Source organism: Capsicum annuum, chromosome 11 (genome assembly GCF_002878395.1).
Source record: "Capsicum annuum cultivar UCD-10X-F1 chromosome 11, UCD10Xv1.1, whole genome shotgun sequence".
In the NCBI taxonomy this organism is placed as follows: domain Eukaryota; kingdom Viridiplantae; phylum Streptophyta; class Magnoliopsida; order Solanales; family Solanaceae; genus Capsicum; species Capsicum annuum.
Window position 1 is genome coordinate 229,770,245 of NC_061121.1, and position 18,686 is coordinate 229,788,930.

Consider the following 18,686-nt stretch of genomic DNA (forward strand, 5'->3'; position numbering starts at 1 on the left):
CTCACGAATTTTTAATTTTTAATATTTTATAAATAAATATTTTTTAAAAGAGATAAATCATCCAAAAGAGTAAACTATATCAAAAATATAAAAAGAAATAAGTGAAATATATTTAATATTTTATAAACTGCACTTTCAAGTTTTTTTTTTTTTTTACTTTTGATTCGAGTATTTAAGTATTTATCAATCATATATTTTAGTATTAAATTTAAATTAGAGATTCAATAAGAAAAAAATTATTTTACATTGTAAACTTTCTACGCTTATGTTCAATTTGCGCCTCACGCTTAGGAACACACGCCAATACTTACGCGAACGCCTCAAATTTTGAGGCATTCGCCTTTCGATACTTTTACCTTCCCACAACGCCTTAGGGCCTTTTTTGTTATGTCTCACCCCAAGATGATCCCCAAACTGCCTTTTAAAACACGATTTTTAATCATATATGTAATTTTTTCGCAAAAAAAAATTAATGAACCCCTTGACCCTGACTCAACCCTATTTAGTACTAAGACCTAAGGGGTGGCTTAGTTGAGAACAAGTTATCCCAAAATTAATTATCTCCTAGTTAGTTATTTTGAAATAAATTATCTCATTATATATATAAAATAACTTATCCGATCATCATGATATAAATTATTAAATAACTAGTCTCAAAACTTAACTTACTAATACTTTCAACTAAACAGAAAATAAAATAATTCTATTTTTTCTTTTAAAAAAATTATTATACCTTATCTATCCCACCAGACACCACTAAGTGATTTACACCCTTTGTACTAATGATATGAATTCAAATTAATTCAGGTCTTAATATGGATATCCAACACTAAATCATTCTTTTTAACAAAAAGACAGCAAATGCTGTCTTAACTAGTTATTGTCATAGTACTAAAGTATACTGTTTCTTGATAATATACATAATATCTTCCACAAGATTTACCCAATTATTGCCACAAATGACTGTCAATCAAAGTGGTAAAAAAGTAACTGCTGCATCTGCTAGAGCTCACACTAGAAAATCCAAGAAAAACAATACCCCTTTTCTCTTTTCTACAAGTGAGTTAATTCCCCTTTTTCACATTTCAAGATTTGATATATATACACACTAATTTTGCCTTATGTTTCTTGTTTTATGATGTTTTCTTGAATTTTTGTGATTTGTGATTTGTATACTGATTTCAATATTTAGTGTTGGTGTGACAACTGATTTTTGTACTGTTATTGATTAGATATAGTTCTTGATCTCTAGTACTGTAGTTGCTACTAATCTGATATGTTGTTGCTTTCTCTAAAATGAGCATATGATGAATACATTGCTTAGATACAAACAAGTGGGGTCTGAGGAGGGTAGAGTGAGTGTAGACCTGGGGAAGTAGAGAGGCTGTTTCTGATAGACTCTTGGCTCGAGGAAAAACATTTAACAAATTGATTAGATACAACAACATATCCAGTGTAGTTCCACACTCGGGGTCGGAGGAGGGTAGAGTGTACGTAAACCTTATCCGTATCTTTGGGAGGTAGAGAGTCTGTTTCTGATAGACACCCGGCTCTAGGAAAAACATTTAACAAATTGATTAGATACAACAACAACAACATATCCAGTGTAGTTCCACACTTGGGGTCAGAGGAGGGTAGAGTGTACGCAGACTTTACCCTTATATTGGGAGGTAGAGAGGTTGTTTCTGATAGACCCACGGCTCGAGGAAAAACATTTAACAAATTGATTAGATACAACAATGTATCCAGTGTAGTTCCACACTCGGGGTCGGAGGAGGGTAGAGTGTACGTAAACCTTATCCGTATCTTTGGGAGGTAGAGAGGCTATTTCCCAGTGTAGTTCCACACTTGGGGTCGGAGGAGGGTAGAGCGTACGCAAACTTTACTCCTATATTGGGAGGTAGAGAGGCCGTTTCTGATAGACACCCGGCTCTAGGAAAAACATTTAACAAATTGATTAGATACAACAACAACAACATATCTAGTGTAGTTCCACACTTGGGGTCGGAGGAGGCTAGAGTGTACGCAAACCTTACCCTTGTATTGGGAGGTAGAGAGGCTGTTTCTGATAGACCCTCGGCTCGAGGGAAAACATTTAACAAATTGATTAGATACAACAACGTATCCAGTGTAGTTCCACACTTGGGGTCGGAGGAGGGTAGAGTGTACACATACCTTACCTTTATATGGGAGGTAGAGAGACTGTTTCTGATAGACCCTCGGCTCGAGGAAAAACATTTAACAAATTGATTAGATACAACAACAATATATCCAGTGTAGTTCCACACTTGGGGTTGGAGGAGGGTAGAGTGTACGCATACCTTACTCCTATATTGGGAGGTAGAGAGACTGTTTCTGATAGACTCTCGGCTCTAGGAAAAATATTTGACAACTTGATTAGATACTGTTAGAGTATGATCCCTACTTATTGCCTATCTGTGGAACAAGTAAGTATATGTGGTTCACAGAAGTAAAAACTGAACACAGTAATTTTTACGTGGAAAACACCCGGCTAAAAAGGTGTAAAAAACCACGACCTGTACCTCTACAGAATTTAACCCCAATCTTCACTATAACTTTGAGCCTCAACAATCAACACAATTATAAGACTTCTTGTAAACAAGGAATTAAAACTAATAACTCCTATTACTACAAAAACACAAATCTTCCCAAGATAAGTGTTCCCAAGTCTTCGAGTTCCCTAACTTGAAGATGTGATTCCTAACTCAGCTTATAGAATACTGAGACTAGAACAATTTACTCATTACAACTCAAGAACCTTCCTATTACAAGCAGTCTAAAGCATACTAAGTGAGACCTAAGTTCTTCTTCAAGTTGGTGAACGATTTTGCTGATTGTTGATTTTCTTATCAGTGCATGAATGGTTATTTGAATGCAGCTTGTCGTCTATATATGCTCCCTCAGATACAGTCCTTTTTCTTCTTTACTTGTATCTTCTGTAGGACTCTTTCAAGTAACTCACTCCTTGTTGTAACTATCGCTCCTTCTTCTAAATTGAGTAGGACTCTTTTGCTTTATCCTTCTGCCTTGTAGACTTTTTGATCTACTCAAACTCTAACTGCTCCAATTATCTTCATATAGCCGTGTGAACATCCTTTGCTTATCTATGTGTTGACAGCTTATGTAATAATTTTAGCATGTAATGATTTCAGCATGCACTCCATATGTCCGAAGCAGTTTCACTTGTATGGACCAGCTTGCACAACATGTTTCATTCATTTGTCAATCATCAAAACTTCTCATGCCCTAACAAATTCCCCTTTTTGATGATGACAAACTTATCAGCACAGTATTACCAAGAACCTGACATACTCAATAAGAAATTCAATAAAAGGATCACAGTTGAATGAAACAGGTTAGATCAGTTGAGTTATAAGCATTGTATAATCTATACTTCCCCCTTTTGACATCATTGAAAAGCTGAGCCAATAAGTGAAAAACTGTTTAATAATCCATGGCCACTGGGGCTATCACTAAAACAAGCAAGAGATAACTAAGCATTGAATTAAACAGAAGTAGATCAAGTGAGGCAAAAGAGGTCCATGTCATGCACAAAAACAGATACAATTATCATTATCCAGTAAGACCAAAAAGAGAAACAAGTTGGACCAAGAAGCAGACAAGAAGAAAGAAAAAAACTAAGGGACGAAGGAGGAGTTTATTTTGAGGAGGTAGAGGGGATAAAAGAGGTCAACGCTCGAATGATAACAGTATTTTCAGTTCTTTCCTTCTTTAAAGTGGCTGTGAGGAAAGCAATTTGAGCTTTAAGGGCCCTCTTTTCATCTTCATGAATAGCCTGGGCAGCCTCCAATGCAGCCTGTGCAACCTCCAGCTCATCCTGCTTTGCCTCTAAGGCATTTCGCAACTTCTGAGTAGGGTTGTCTGCATGTCTCATAGCAGCAGGTAACATAGCATGGTTCACTTGGCCAATCACATCGTTAGTTGTCTGTAAGGACCACACCTTGACAGAGACACGAAAATCATCAAACACAGGGGCAAGCCAGAACTGATAGGGCAGAGCATGACCATTCTTATCTTTTACGAGTACCCGTTGCATATGCTTAATGATGAGTTGGGGAAGGTCTATTGGAATCTCAGAATCCAATAGTTCCATTAAGGTAAGATCAAGAAAGCTTGCAACTGTGCGCGTCTCCTGCCTGGGTAAGATCATTTTGTGGACCACATCAAAATACAAATCATAAAGAGAAGACATTTCATTTTTCATCACCCTAAGATGAGAAGGAGGGAGAGGATTTTCAGAAAATTTTCTGCAGATATCAAGGGCGGAGGAAGATTGTCAAGAGGAGGCCAAGATCCTTTCACATAGTGACCCCAACCTCCAGTAGGAACACTTAGAATTCTACCCAAATCAGCAGGATAAAGATTGATGAGTTTTCCATGAACAGAGGTTGAGATCATTTCCCCAATCGCAACTCCACGTGCATAAAATTCATAGTCTTCATATTTTCCAAACCTTCTTTGATGATTACCTTGCAGAATCAAGGATGACCACCCCTGAGCCCTTAATTTGGAGACCAAAGTTTCCATATCAGGACCCCCAAAACCAGTGACAACCCTACCTCTAACCATCTTTCGTTTCAGAAAATGCAGAACATGGTCTAACTGAGAAGCTTTAGCAGCAGGAGTATCAACATTAATATCAACATCAGAATCATCAGGAGGCACAGAAGAAGTGTCAGGAAGATAGTCTGAATCTGAGGCAGATGAGATAGAAGGACCAGGTTTGGGGACCTGTTTCTTCGGAAGTGACAGATTTTGGAGAATCTTTAGAAGGAGTAGAGGCTTTTCCAGTAGAGACTTTGTCAGTAGAGGTTTTGACAATGGATTTTGAAGATGTGGAGGCTTTGGGAGTGGGAGGGGGGACATTTTACGAGAGAGATATGGTTTTGATGTTTTAGCTATGGTATGCTTCTGCTTTATCTTTCTCTTGCAGCGAATGAGAATGTCAGGATAGGAATCACATGGGGGAGGAGAAGCATTAGGCACGACTTGTTTCTTTTTACTTGCCCTAAGTGCCTCTTCCAAACAAGCATCTTCCTGTTGTTTCCTTCTACGAGTATGTGGAGTTCGAGATGAAGGGATGACGGGAGAAGAGTGTTCAGGAGTATCATTATCGACATCAGTGGCGACAAACGAGGGTTTTCGTTTCAGAGTCAATCTTGACCGTCTAGGAATAAGGTTGGCAATTGGAATGTCATCTCGATCAAGGATTTGAAGAGGAGCTACTGATAGTGTTAAGGGTTGTGGTAAGGGTTCTGGAAAGAGTGAGGGTTTGAAAGATGAGTGAGAGAAGGGGTGCGGTAAGGTCTTGAAGAATGGGAAATCAGATAGGTTAAGAAGGATTTGGGGTTGGATAAGTGAGGGTAAATTGATGTTTGGGTGGAGAATATGTTGTGTAGAAGGATTAATGTCAGATTTTGTGGAAGAAGGAGAAGAGGAGGAAGACGCCATAGTATGGTGAATATTCAGAGGTTGAAGGAGAAGTGTAGATAGGAGAGAAAACAAGAGGCGTATTTAAGAAGAGTGAGAAGGAAGTTGAGAGATGAAGGGACTGTGATTTTGGAGAAACGTGCTGATGTAGAGGTTCAGTACAGATGGGAAAGGTCTGACAGCCTTTTGAAGAAGATGACTGTTGGGTTTTGGCGGTTTTAATCATTATAGAAAGAACCATGTAGATGACCTGTTTCTCTTAATGCTACTATGGAGAACAATAATCATGCCTGTGTTTGATTAGTCCGTGACCACTCTTGCCTTGATGATCCATCTATAAAAAAAAACAATATATAGATATATCACATTGCTTTAAATCTTGGAATTAGGACACACAACTAAATGTGTAAGACTGAATTAATCAACAATCACTCAGGCATTGCATATTCTAGTCAATCATTGAAGGAGATTTATACAATTTTAATCATACCCAATGCTAACCTATTTTTTTCAAAGTGTTCCCTACTCAAAGCCTTAGTGAATATGTCAGCAATTTGTTCCTCAGTTGAACAAAACATAATTGATATATTTCCTTTTTCAACATTGTCTCGAAGGAAGTGATGACGGATATTAATATGCTTAGTTCTTTTATGTTGAACAGGATTTTTGGCTATGTTTATAGCACTTGTGTTATCACAAAAGATGGGAACACAACCTACATCTACCCCAAATCCAGAAGTTGTTTGATCCATAACAATTGAGCACAGCATGACCCAGCAGCAACGTATTCAGCCTCAGCAGTAGACAAAGTTCTGAATTTTGCTTCTTTGTGGACCAGGTAATCAAACATGATCCTAAGAAGTGTGCCATACCTGTAGTGCTTTTCCTATCCACCAAATATCCTGCATAATCAGCATCAGAGTATCCTACTAAATTAAAGTTACTACCTTTGGGATACCACAACCCAAGATCACTAGTTTCTTTCAAATATTTGAAGATTCTTTTTACAGACTTCAGATGGGATTCTTTTGGATTAGCTTGAAACCTTGCACACAGTCCTACACTAAACACAATGTCAGGTCTGCTTACTGTGAGATACAATAAGGACCCTATAGTACCTCTATACAGTTTTTGTTCTACATCAGAACCTGTTTCATCCAGATCAAGTTTTGTGGTAGTGGCAATGGGAGTACTTATTTCTTTAGTTTCCTCCATGGAGAATTTCTTGAGAAGCTCTTTGACATACTTTTTTTGATGGATCATTGTTCCTGATGCTGACTGTTTTATTTGAAGACCTAGGAAGTAATTCAACTCCCCCATCATGCTCATTTCAAACTCACAACTCATGAGTTTTGCAAAGTCATGAGTCATATTCATGTTGGTTGAGCCAAAAACAATGTCATCCATATACACCTGCACAACTAACAAATCCTTTCCATTAGTTTTTAAGAAAAGGGTATTGTAAATTTTACCTCTGGTGTGTCCATGCTCCAGCAGAAACTTTGATAATATCTCATACCAGGCCCTCGGTGTTTGTTTCAACCCATACAAAGCCTTATCCAGCTTGAACACATGATCTGGAAACTCTTTGCTTTCAAATCCTGGAGGTTGCTTCACATAAACCTCTTCTTTGAGAATGCCATTTAGGAATGCACTCTTCACATCCATCTAGTACAAAATAAACTCCATGTTAGATGCAAAGGCAACCAGCAATCTTATGGCTTCAAGTCTTGCTATGGAGCAAAAGTCTCATCAAAGTCAATTCCTTCTTCTTGGTTGTATCCTTGAACCACCAGTCTTGCCTTGTTTTCTGTGACTGTTCCATGCTCATCAACTTTATTTCTGTACACCCATTTAGTCCCAATGACTGATCTATCTTTTGAAAGAGGAACTAAATGCCATACTTTGCTTCTCTCAAATTGATTCAATTCATCCTGCATGACTATGATCTAATCAACATCAAGCAATGCCTCACTTACTTTCTTTGGCTCTATTTCTGACAGGAATGCCTTGAATACACACATACTTCTCAATCCAGATCTTGTGGTGATTCCAGAAGTGAGATCAGTAAGTACATTCTCAATGGGGTGCGAACCTTGATACTTGAATCCTTTTGGGATCAAGCCTAGTGAGCTGCTTGGATCATTGCTAATGTTCTGATGTGAAGCAGTTGATGGCTCAGTTCCCCCTAACACTGTGCCTTCAGCTTCTGTTTCCCCTGTGAAAGTGCCCCCAAGTTTGACTGCTTTAATCGATGGAACATGTTGTGTAACTTGTTCCTCAGTGTCGCTTTTTTCCTGCAAGTTAGTCTTAACACAAAACTCATCAAAAATCACATGCATGCTTTCTTCAACACAGTTAGTTCTGTTGTTTAAAACTCTGTAAGCCTTACTATGAAGTGAATAACCTAAAAAGATTCCCTCATCACTTTTGGCATCAAATTTTCCCAAATTATCCTTACCATTATTATGTATGAAACATTTGCAACCAAAAGTTCTAAAGTGAGAAATGTTAGGCTTTTTACCTTTCAGTAATTCATAGGGAGTCTTTTCTAACTAGGGTTTGATTATGCATCTGTTTGTGACATATGCTGCAGTACTTATTGCCTCAGCCCATAGTTTTTTGGCAACATTTGTTGCAAGCATCATTGTTCTAGCCATATCTTCCAAGGTTCTGTTCTTCCTTTCCACCACTCCATTTTGTTGTGGAGTTCTAGGAGCTGAGAAGTTATGATCTATTCCATTTGATGAACAAAAATCTAAGAATTTTGCATTCTTAAATTCTGTTCCATGGTCAGACCTTATGGAAACTAATGAAGTGCCCAGTTTCTTTTCTATTTTCTTAATAAAGATTTCAAAGACATCAAAGGCATTTTTTTTAGAGGCTAGAAACAAAGTCCAAGTGAACCTGGAATAATCATCAACAATTACAAAAATATACCTTTTTCCACGTCTGCTTTGTTGTCTCATTGGTCCACACAAGTCCATATGAACCAGGTCAAGACATTTGGTAGTGCTAACATGGATCTTTGACTTGAAAGAGGATTTTACCTGCTTCCTCCTTACACATGCACTACATAACTTTTCTTCCTTAAACTTGGTCTTGGGTAGTCCCAATACCATGTCTTTGGAGGAAAGTATGTTCAGTTGTTTTAGACTTGCATGTCCAAGTCTTCTGTGCCAAAGGAAGGGATCAATTTTTATTGTACTTAGACAAGTCAACTTAGGTCCTGGTATTGCCATTATGTCTGCTTTGTATACATTCCTGTATCTCCTTGCAGTAAGCACAATTTCTTTGGTGTCCATCCTTTTGACTGTAACACCTGCAGCAGTGAAAATTACTTTATTACCTTTGTCATACAATTGTGAAATGCTTAGCAGGTTATGCTTCAGTCCTTCCACAAGAAAAACATCCTCCACAGCCTTTGACTCAGATGAGCCAATTTTTCCAACTCCAGTTATGATTCCCCTTTTTCCATTTCCAAAAGAGACTCCCCCACCATCTATTTTGGAGAGTGAAAGGAACTTTTGCTTGTCACCAGTCATATGTCTTGAGCAAGCACTATCTAGGTACCAGTGCCTTTTGTTTCCCTTCACCTTCTCCTGCACAAGAAATCAAGGGTTAGACTTAGAAATCCAGACAAGCTTGGGTCCTGTTTTGTTAGTAAAAGGATGAATTAAACTCCTTCTAGTCCAAGCAGGAAGCAAGTAGACTGACTTGTTTCTCAGACTAATTTTAGTGCTTGTTTTCTTGGTCTGAGAAAGTTTGGTTGCCAGGTTCAGACTTCGATATCTGCTTTTAGCAGCCATAGGACATTCAATAGTAGGATGTCCAAGATTGCCACAAATATAGCATAAGTCTTGAAGATTATCAGCTTCTTTATAAAAACCCAAGCCTGCTTTTTCGTTGTGATTTCTTTTACCAAGCTGATGAACAATTCTTGAAGAATTTGTCCATCTGTTTGACTTTTCTAGATCCAATTTTTAATCTTGCTACCTCTTAACTCATCTTATCCATCTTTTTAGTCAAGTCATAGCATTCTTGTTTGTACTTGGTCAACTCAAGTTCAGCATTTTCTTGTTCTTTACTTATGGCCTTTTTCCCATGGTCAGTGAGAGTCAGTTTAAGGATTTCAGACTTAAGATTATTATTTGAGGACTCAAGCAGTGTAATTTGTTCCTTGAGAGTGCAATTTTCTTTGTCAACATTTTGCTTGCAAACTTTCAAGTCAATGAAATCAAATTTAAGACTTGCAAGACTGTTGAACAATTCATCCCTATCAGAAGTTAATTCTTGAAAATTTTCAATTAAATCACTCATCAAGGAAACAAGTTTAGTTTTAGAAAAAAAATACAGTTTTTCTTTTAGTTCAAGTAAACTTACCTCAGAAGCATCATCTTCTTCCTCAATGTCTGAGTCTCCAAAAGCCATAAATGCTGTCTCATCAACTCCATCATCATTATTTTCAGAGTCAGATCCCCATGCAGCTATCATGGCATGTTCTTCCTTTTCCTTCCTCCTGGCCTTTTGTTTTTTTTCAACTCTTTCCTTCCTCCATTCTATTTCGCAGAGAGGACATTCTCTGATCTGATGATCAGTATTTCCACACTTGTAACATCCATTTGGATTGTCATTGGACCGCTTCTTGTTATCCTTTTTCTTCTTAAAAAACTTGCTGAAGTTTTTTGTTATGAAGGCAATTTGTTCCTTATCCAGTTCAATCTCTTCATCACTATCAGAAGCCTTCAAGGCCAAGATTTTTTCAGAAGCCTTCTGTTCCTTAATGCCATCAACTTCCATTTCATAGGTTCTTAAATTCCCTACTAGTTCATCCAAAGTCATACCTGTGAGATCCTTATTTGCTTCCCTGATTGCAGTGACTTTAACATTCCATTTTGACTTTGGTAGCACCCTCAGAACCTTCTCTACTTGTTCTTCTTCAGTGATGACTTTTCCTAAGGAGGTTAACTCATTTGTTAGAGTAGTAAGTCTTGTCATCATATCATGCAAGGATTCATTTTCCTTCATCTTAAACGCTTCATATTCAGTAAGAAGGAGAGAGATCGTGAATTTCCTTACTTGAGAGGTACCTTCATAGGCATTTACTAAGGCATCCCATATTTGCTTAACAGTGGTACAGGTAGATATTCTATTGTATTCAGCAGGTCCTAGACCACAAACTAGGATATTCTTTGCCTTAGCATTTTTCTTTAAAGCCAAAAGATCTTCAGCAGTAAACTCACTCCTTATTTTCTTGACTTGCTCACCATTTTCTGTTTTCATAGAGATAGTAGGACTTTCAGTAATCCTATCCCTTAATTCATAGTCTTCTCCTTGAATAAACATCTCCATCCTGGCTTTCCACCTGATGAAATGAGGTCCATCAAAGAGTGGGGGTCTAGTAGTGGATTGACTTTCACTGTGACCAGTAGGAGGTACGGAATTCATCATAATGATCTGATCTTAGGTGAAAACCTTATTTAAGACAACCGTCTCTGATACCACTTGTTAGAGTATGATCCCTACTGATTGCCTATCTGTGGAACAAGTAAGTATACGTGGTTCACAGAAGTAAAAACTGAACACAGTAATTTTTACGTGGAAAACAACTGGCCCAAAAAGGTGTAAAAAATCATGACCTGTACCTCTATAGGATTTAACCCCAATCTTCACTATAACTTTGAGCCTCAACAATCAACACAATTACAAGACTTCTTGTAAACAAGGAATTAAAACTTCTAACTCTTATTACTACAAAAACACAAATCTTCCTAAGATAAGTGTTCCCAAGTCTTCGAGTTCCCTAATTTGAAGACGTGATTCCTAACTCAGCTTATAGAATACTGAGACTAGAACAATTTACTCATTACAACTCAAGAACCTTCCTATTACAAGCAGTCTAAAACATACTAAGTGAGAACTAGGTTCTTCTTCAAGTTGGTGAACGATTTTGCTGATTGTTGATTTTCTTATCAGTGCATGAATGGTTATTTGAATGCAGCTTGTCGTCTATATATGCTCCCTCAGATGCAATCCTTTTTCTTCTTTACTTGTATCTTCTGTAGGACTCTTTCAAGTAACTCACTCCTTGTTGTAACCATCTCTCCTTCTTCTAAATTGAGTAGGACTCTTTTGCTTTATCCTTCTGCCTTGTAGACTTTTTGATCTACTCAAACTCTAACTGCTCCAATTATCTTCATATAGCCGTGTGAACATCCTTTGCTTATCTATGTGTTGACAGCTTATGTAATAATTTTAGCATGTAATGATTTCAGCATGCACTCCATATGTCCGAAGCAGTTTCACTTGTATGGACCAGCTTGCACAACATATTTCATTCATCTGTCTATCATCAAAACTTCTCATGCCCTAACAGATACAACAACTTATCGAGTGTAGTCCCACACGTGGGGTCGGGGGAGGGTAGAGTGTAACAACTTGAATTTTAACACAAACAAAAAATGTATTTATAATCATTGAATACCAAGTTACAACTTAGAATTCGAGTAACAAAGTAATAACAACATAGAGTAAGGAAAGAATAACATAGTAGAAGGTAATCAGAAGAGGGATAAGAGACAATAGAAAGCCAAAGTTTCGACATAAATTTTCATGAAATCGCAAAACCGTAGTAACTACCGTTTTATCTCTAGCAAATGTAGTGTTGAGCTGTCTAATTATTGGGCCTCTGTGTGGTTTAGCCCTAAGCGCAACAACTTGGCCAGCCTCTGGGCTATCCATGTTCACAACATAAAGTGTACGCAGTGTTGTCAAAGGCGCGCTTAAAGAACGCTTAAGCCTTAAAGCATGGCGCAAAACATATTGAACGCTTCGCCTCGCTTTCTTTACTGTCACCATCAGAGTTTCTAAGGCATACTTTTCCTTGCCAATGAGTCTCTTCTGAAGAGGTGACACTAAACAAATGATATTTCACTTTATCGTTATTTGTTTTTCAATTTCTTTGTTCATATATTTGTCATTAATGCTTAAAGTTATTATTCTTTGACTAAACATAAATATTTGTATTTTTCCCCCTTTGCACCTTTTCTCATTAAGCCCACACTTTTATTTGCTCTTTAAGCACTGACAGACCTTAGAGCTTTTTTGCGCTTTTCGCTTTTGATAACACTGAGTATTCGTAGAGAGGTTGTTTCTGATAGACCCTTTGCTAAAAAAAAAACATTTAAGAAATTGCTTAGATACAACAATGATAATATGCATAGTGTAGTCCCACAAGTGGGGTCTGGGAGGATAAGACTTTACCTCTACCTTGAGAGGTTGGTAGAGAGACTGTTTTCGATAGACCCTCGACTCAAGGAAAATCGTTTAACAAATTGCTTAGATACGACAATAACATACCCAGTGTAGTCGCAAAAGTGGGGTCTGGGGAGATTAGAGTGTACACAGACCTTACCCCTATCTTGGGAGGTAGAGAGCTGTTTCCAAAGAAACCCTCAGCTCGAGAAAAAGCATTTAACAAATTGCTTAGATATGAGACTAATTATAAATAAATTGTGTTATCTTGAATGTTAATATATGTTTCAAAATAGGAATCTCCTGTAGTCCTTGGCTTTTTGATTATTGGGTTAATTTTATCCTATTTAGAATGATAAATTCAGCGGTAGCTAAGGTTAAGGACTTGTGTCTTAGTTGAAAAGTTCAACCTGCGGTAAGCGAACTAAGTCTAGTAACTAAGCGGAGAAACGGTAGAGGGGTCGGTCATCAACCTCGAGTTTGAAAGGCTGCCTTTAGCCCAAAGGGTTGACTCCTGATAGATTTCTTGGTCATAAATAAAATCCATAAAGCAGTTTTGGAGCATTCCAAAGGTGTAGATTAGAAATTTGAGTACTACTGTCAAATATGTATGACTTGTTTTCATAAAACACGTGCTAGCGGTCTAGAGTAAATATGCACGGTGTCATACAGGATTCTCTTGGATTTTCTGGTAATTTATGATTGAGCTACTGTGCTAGGGAGGTTCTTGGCTGAGTTGTCTTTGGTAGCCAAATCAACAGATGAGTGAGACAACAAGTTAAAAGTTCATGACTTCATATTTATGTTGCATAGATCATTTACGTTGTGTTAGGATTGATGATTGGATGTGAGATAAAGCAGAGCAGTGGCCATTACCTATCATGTGTTATCACAATTCCAATGCCAGCCACATTCGAGTCTCCTCGGTGGTACTAATTGTTGTTTACATAAGTTGTTTTATCACTAGTCCAATGCTAGCGGCATTCGAATCGCCTGATTAGTACTAATATTTGTCTAACATAAGTTTTGCCACCGTATACCACTGTTCTGTTATTTATGTCTTCTCTTTTCAGTTATGATTGCTCAAATAGCTGTAGCAACAGCAGTTGGAGTGTTCGGATGGGCTTATTTGGCATTACTTAAGCCTCCCCCTCCAAAAGTTTGTGGCTCACCAGGTGGACCTCCGGTGACTTCACCAAGGGTCCAGCTCAGTGATGGGAGATATATAGCCTACAAAGAGGATGGCATTGCCAAAGAGAAGGCGAAGTACAAGATCATTATTATTCATGGCTTTGATAGTTCCAAAGACTTGATATTGCCGATTTCCCAAGTATGAAAATTTTTATAACTCCATATTTAGCATCCTCGTTTTAGTAGCTGTTAAGTATGTTATCATCAAGTTCGCTTGTACCTACAATACGGTAGAAAATCTGAAAATTTTTGCTGAGTTCAACATCAAAGACTGCTTGACAGTTACGGTTAAATCTGATATGAGCAAATAAAACTTCTGCTCTTTTCCTGCACTTTAATCTTGTGCCATGGGTCTATCGGAAACAACCTCTCTACCTTAGCAAGGTAGGGGTAAGGCTGCATAAACACCACCCTCATCAGATTCCACTTGTGGGATTACACTGGGTACGTTATTGTTGCCTTTCAATTGGAGATTATCTTTAACAAACCTTTGGTACTTGAATTTTGTATTTCATTTTGCTGATTTGGTACTTGAAATATGCAGGACTTAATACAAGAGCTCCAAATATATGTCCTACAATATGATCGTGCTGGTTATGGAGAGAGTGATCCACATCCAAAGCGCTCAGTAAAGAGCGAAGCACTTGACATTGAGGAGCTAGCTGATAAATTGCAATTAGGACCCAAGTTCTATGTGCTTGGCATGTCCATTGGAGCGTATCCTGTGTGGAGTTGCCTAAAATACATACCGCATAGGTACATTTTCCATCTATTACATTCCTTTGCTACTCGGAAATGAATCTCACAATGTTTCTTCTATTCAACGAATTGAATATCAAGTGCAGGCTGGCTGGAGTTGCCCTTGTTGTTCCGTTTGTGAATTACTGGTGGTCCTGTTATCCTGCTAAACTATCGGAAGAAGCTCTGGGGAAGATGCTTCCACAAGATCAACGATCATTCCGAGTTGCACATTATGCCCCATGGCTGGTCCATTGGTGGATGAACCAAAAGTGGTTCCGTGGTTTAAGTATTACGGAAGGGAACATGGCGATATTTAGTCCTCCAGACCTAGAAATGGTGAAGCAGCTATCCTCTGCCCCTAGTCCTGGTCAGGTAAGTAAACGTACTAATAATTGGAATTTAATCTCTTCTTCTTGTATCATCTACATTGATCTTTTTCTTCCACTGTGTCTTATTTTTCGCTATGTCTGCATAATTGTGCCAAAAAGCAAGAAACATTATGACGTTTCCTTTTTTGGAAGCGTTCAGTTTCTTCCTTCCGAAAACATCACTATGATCTTCTAATTATCTTTACTCAATTTGTGGGATCATAACAAGATCGTAGTCCTTCTTGCCTGTTCTTCTAGATATGCACGAAAAGATTAACATTTTCCTAGTTATCTGTACTCTTCGAAAGCTAATTTCTCGGTTAGTCTATTCTTAACGGGCATCATTGATGAAATAAGCAAGGACGACATCTAACTCTGGATTACCATAGCTTATATTTGCTTACCATTGTGGTTGTCATAATTCTGGTATCATGTCTTTTTCCAGGAGAAGGTACGACAGCAGGGCGAGTTTGAATGTTTGTATCGCGACCTGATTATTGGTTTTGGAAACTGGGACTTTACTCCAACGGATATCAAAAATCCTTTTCCAGACAATGAGGGTTCGGTCCATCTTTGGCAAGGACATGATGACAGACTTATTCCACTCGAACTCAATCGTTATCTAGCGGAGAAGCTCCCTTGGATTCAATATCATGAGGTTCCTAATTCTGGACATTTGTTAATTTACAATGCTAGTCATTGTGAAACCATCTTGAGGAAACTTGTCACTGGTTGAATGAGAAAATATATTATGCAAATATAGCATGCATTTGTGGAGGGGAAACAACAATAAAGTTGTCTACGGGTGATCTATAAGTCAACGGATTTGAGCTGTGGAAGCAACCACCATCCCTTTGGCTGCGGCCCTTCTCCGGACTTTGCTTAACATGGGATGCTTTGTGCACCAGACTACCCTTTAGCATGTATTTATGGTCAAGATGGTAACGTGCAATAATCTGATTGAGCAAAACTTAAGTGACAATTGTGAACTTTATTAGCTTTTGTAATAAATAATGAGGTGAAAATTTACCACATATCTACTGTTGTACATTGCAACATAAAATCCAGTAATAACAACAATAACATGTCCAGTGTAATTTCTTAAGTGGAGTTTGAAAATAGCTTTCTTAAAATGCTGCATTAGCTTATGGTATCCCATTGCGGAAACTTAAATGCATCGGACTACCCTTTGGTAGAAAGGAAAATGTCTAGTTTTTGGGTATGATAATTGGACTACTTTTGGTCGTATGTATTTTAACTAAGATTGTGAATGCTCCTTTCACAAAATTTAAGCGTAAAGCATCTAGTACCGCTTGAACTATGATGAAATTTGCTACGATATACTTCAACTTTACAGGGGTTTTATTATCTCCTGAACTAAATTTTAGTGTAGTTTTGACAAACTTTTTAGCTGCTGTGGTGCTTCTTTTGCCGATGTGGCACCTTTATTGTGGATCTCATTTTTATGTAATAAATATGTCATGTCAGCATAAAAGGGTGACAAAAATATGTTAAAATTAACTTCGGAGGGTAATAGGACCCCTGTGAAGTTGGAGTATGTCATAACAATTTTGACCATAATCCAAGAGTCTACTGGAGGCTATCTCAAATTTTAATGATATCCCTATATGGTCCATATCTCAGAATGGTCTCTTATCTGTTTCCTCTGCATGGAAACTCATAAGACACAAAAGACAATAGTGCCCCTCACAACTAAGCGTCTTCACGGTTGGATTAAAAATCGATCAAAATCGAAGGAGTAAAGCATTCAACATCCTTGAATTATGGTCAAAATTACTATGATACACATTAATTTTACGGGAGTCCTATTACCTCCTGAACTAAATTTTTACGTATTTTTTTCAACTTTTTTAGTTGAGGTGTTGTAGTAATATATAACTATGTCCAAATAGACATTTAAATTTGTATCAATTTGGCCTCAACTGACTGGCATTCATGTCTTTCAATTTTTGTATGCAGAAGTGGACACTTAAATTTATATGAAGTGGAATACTCTGGACAACATATTTCATCTCCTGCATTCAGAGACATTACAATATATAAATTAGATTACTACTTAGTTATTCATTAATGAAAAATCGATACATAACTTGCGCACACATGTACCAGTAGCATTACGAGCATTAAGATACATTATTTTATACAGATTTTGGGACAGATACATTATTTTAGACAAAATTTGAAGCAAATACATAAAACATATGTATCTGACACATAGATATTGAAAATATAATGTATCTTCGCCCCACCATTAATATATCTTCGTGCCTGTTATTCTGATTCATAGTCATTGTATTTTTTTAGAGGGTCTCTTGATGTATCTTTTAACGATTTTGTCTTTTGAAGCACCAAAATTTTGTTTTTTTTCTACTTTTAACTGCCTCCTCATGCAACTTCTTTATCATGGCAAAATCGTTGCGGTGTTTTGATATATTTCACGAAAATCATCAGAATTCATATAAAAAATATCCAGAACAAAATGAACATGATACTAACTTCTACTCAATTGCAGGAGTTCTAATGAACTCGAGGATCAAAATTGCTGCCTCAGGAGTAACTAACTCGAGAAAGCAGATAATGAGAATGAGAATTGAAAAACAGAGAGATATTTTGAAAAAGAAGAAGTAATGTCTGTATATCTGTAAAAATGAATGGGTTACTTGTTTATATAGAGCTCCTGATCCAACTACCCAATTGACTAGGCTACTTGAGTTAAGTTATAACTACTTAACTAAGTTTCCTGTAGCTGAGTAACTAACTACACTGTAGCTCTCCAGTGTTAACTAACTTTCGGAACTTATTACAATTTCCTGCTTATTAATATTGTGTATCAGTACTCCCCATATAAAGAAGATCCTTGACCTTAAGGATCAAACAAAAGAAACCTAGTTTTGAGAACACTAGTAAATTCTCAAGTTGCAACATCAACAGGAAGTTCAGTCCACTTGATCAACACCTGTGCAACAACCTTATTCCCTCTTTTAACCATTCTTCTCTGCAAAACCAGCTCTGGTTCAAGGAAATGAGGATTTTCTAAGTCCACAGTAGGAGGATAAAAGATTTGCGAAGGCAACTCATAACACTTCTTTAATAAAGAAACATGGATAGTAGGATGTATCTTTACAGAAGCAGGTAGTAAGAGAGTGTAATCAATAGGTACAACTCTCTTAATGATCTGAAAAGGTCCATAAAACTTGGCTGCCAGCTTGTGAGTAACATGATAGTAACCTGCTTGTAAGGGTGCACTTTTAAGTAAGCCCAGTCACCAATTTCAAAGTTTATGTCTGTTCTATGAGCATCAACCATTTGTTTCATTATTAGTTGAGCTTTGGTGAGATGATTCTTAAGCAACTGCAACTTGAGTTCTCTATTCAGCAGGGTGTTATCAACCTCGGCTGAAGCTAATTCTCCAGGAAGGTATGGTAAATGTAGTGAAGGTGGTCTTTCATACAATTCCTCATATGGTGTTGTGTGAATAGCTGAGTGATAGGAGGTATTGTACCAATACTCAGCCATAGGAAGACAATAAAACTAGTTAAAAGAATCCTCATTATAGTTGTACCTTAAATAAGTCTCTAAGCATCTGTTTAAAACCTCAGTTTAGCCATCAGACTGATGGTGATATGCTGATAAGTATGC

General features: G+C 37.5%; 1 protein-coding gene across 4 annotated transcripts; it reads left to right on the forward strand.

The window, feature by feature from the left end:
* Window positions 1-792: 792 nt before the first annotated feature.
* Window positions 793-16,159, forward strand: LOC107847886. 4 transcript variants are annotated; one of them, XM_047399877.1, is made up of 7 exons: window positions 839-1,059; window positions 6,134-6,310; window positions 7,476-7,539; window positions 13,800-14,056; window positions 14,462-14,673; window positions 14,763-15,030; window positions 15,472-16,159. In XM_047399877.1, the coding sequence occupies exons 4-7, from the start codon at window positions 13,802-13,804 to the stop codon at window positions 15,760-15,762; spliced, it is 1,026 nt and encodes a 341-aa protein (XP_047255833.1). In that variant the 5' UTR covers window positions 839-1,059; window positions 6,134-6,310; window positions 7,476-7,539; window positions 13,800-13,801; the 3' UTR covers window positions 15,763-16,159. The 4 variants fall into 4 exon arrangements, with proteins under 4 accessions (XP_016547953.1, XP_047255833.1, XP_047255832.1 ...); XM_047399876.1 differs by lacking the exon at window positions 7,476-7,539; XM_047399878.1 differs by lacking the exon at window positions 6,134-6,310.
* The last annotated feature ends 2,527 nt before the right edge of the window (window positions 16,160-18,686 follow it).

Excerpts from the sequence above, each read along its gene's own strand:
- LOC107847886 (XM_016692467.2), top strand. The coding sequence starts at position 960 with ATGACTGTCAATCAAAGTGGTAAAAAAGTAACTGCTGCATCTGCTAGA. Across the intron at positions 14,674-14,762 it reads CTAAAATACATACCGCATAG|GCTGGCTGGAGTTGCCCTTG; the intron begins GTACATTTTCCA and ends TATCAAGTGCAG. Across the intron at positions 15,031-15,471 it reads CTGCCCCTAGTCCTGGTCAG|GAGAAGGTACGACAGCAGGG; the intron begins GTAAGTAAACGT and ends GTCTTTTTCCAG.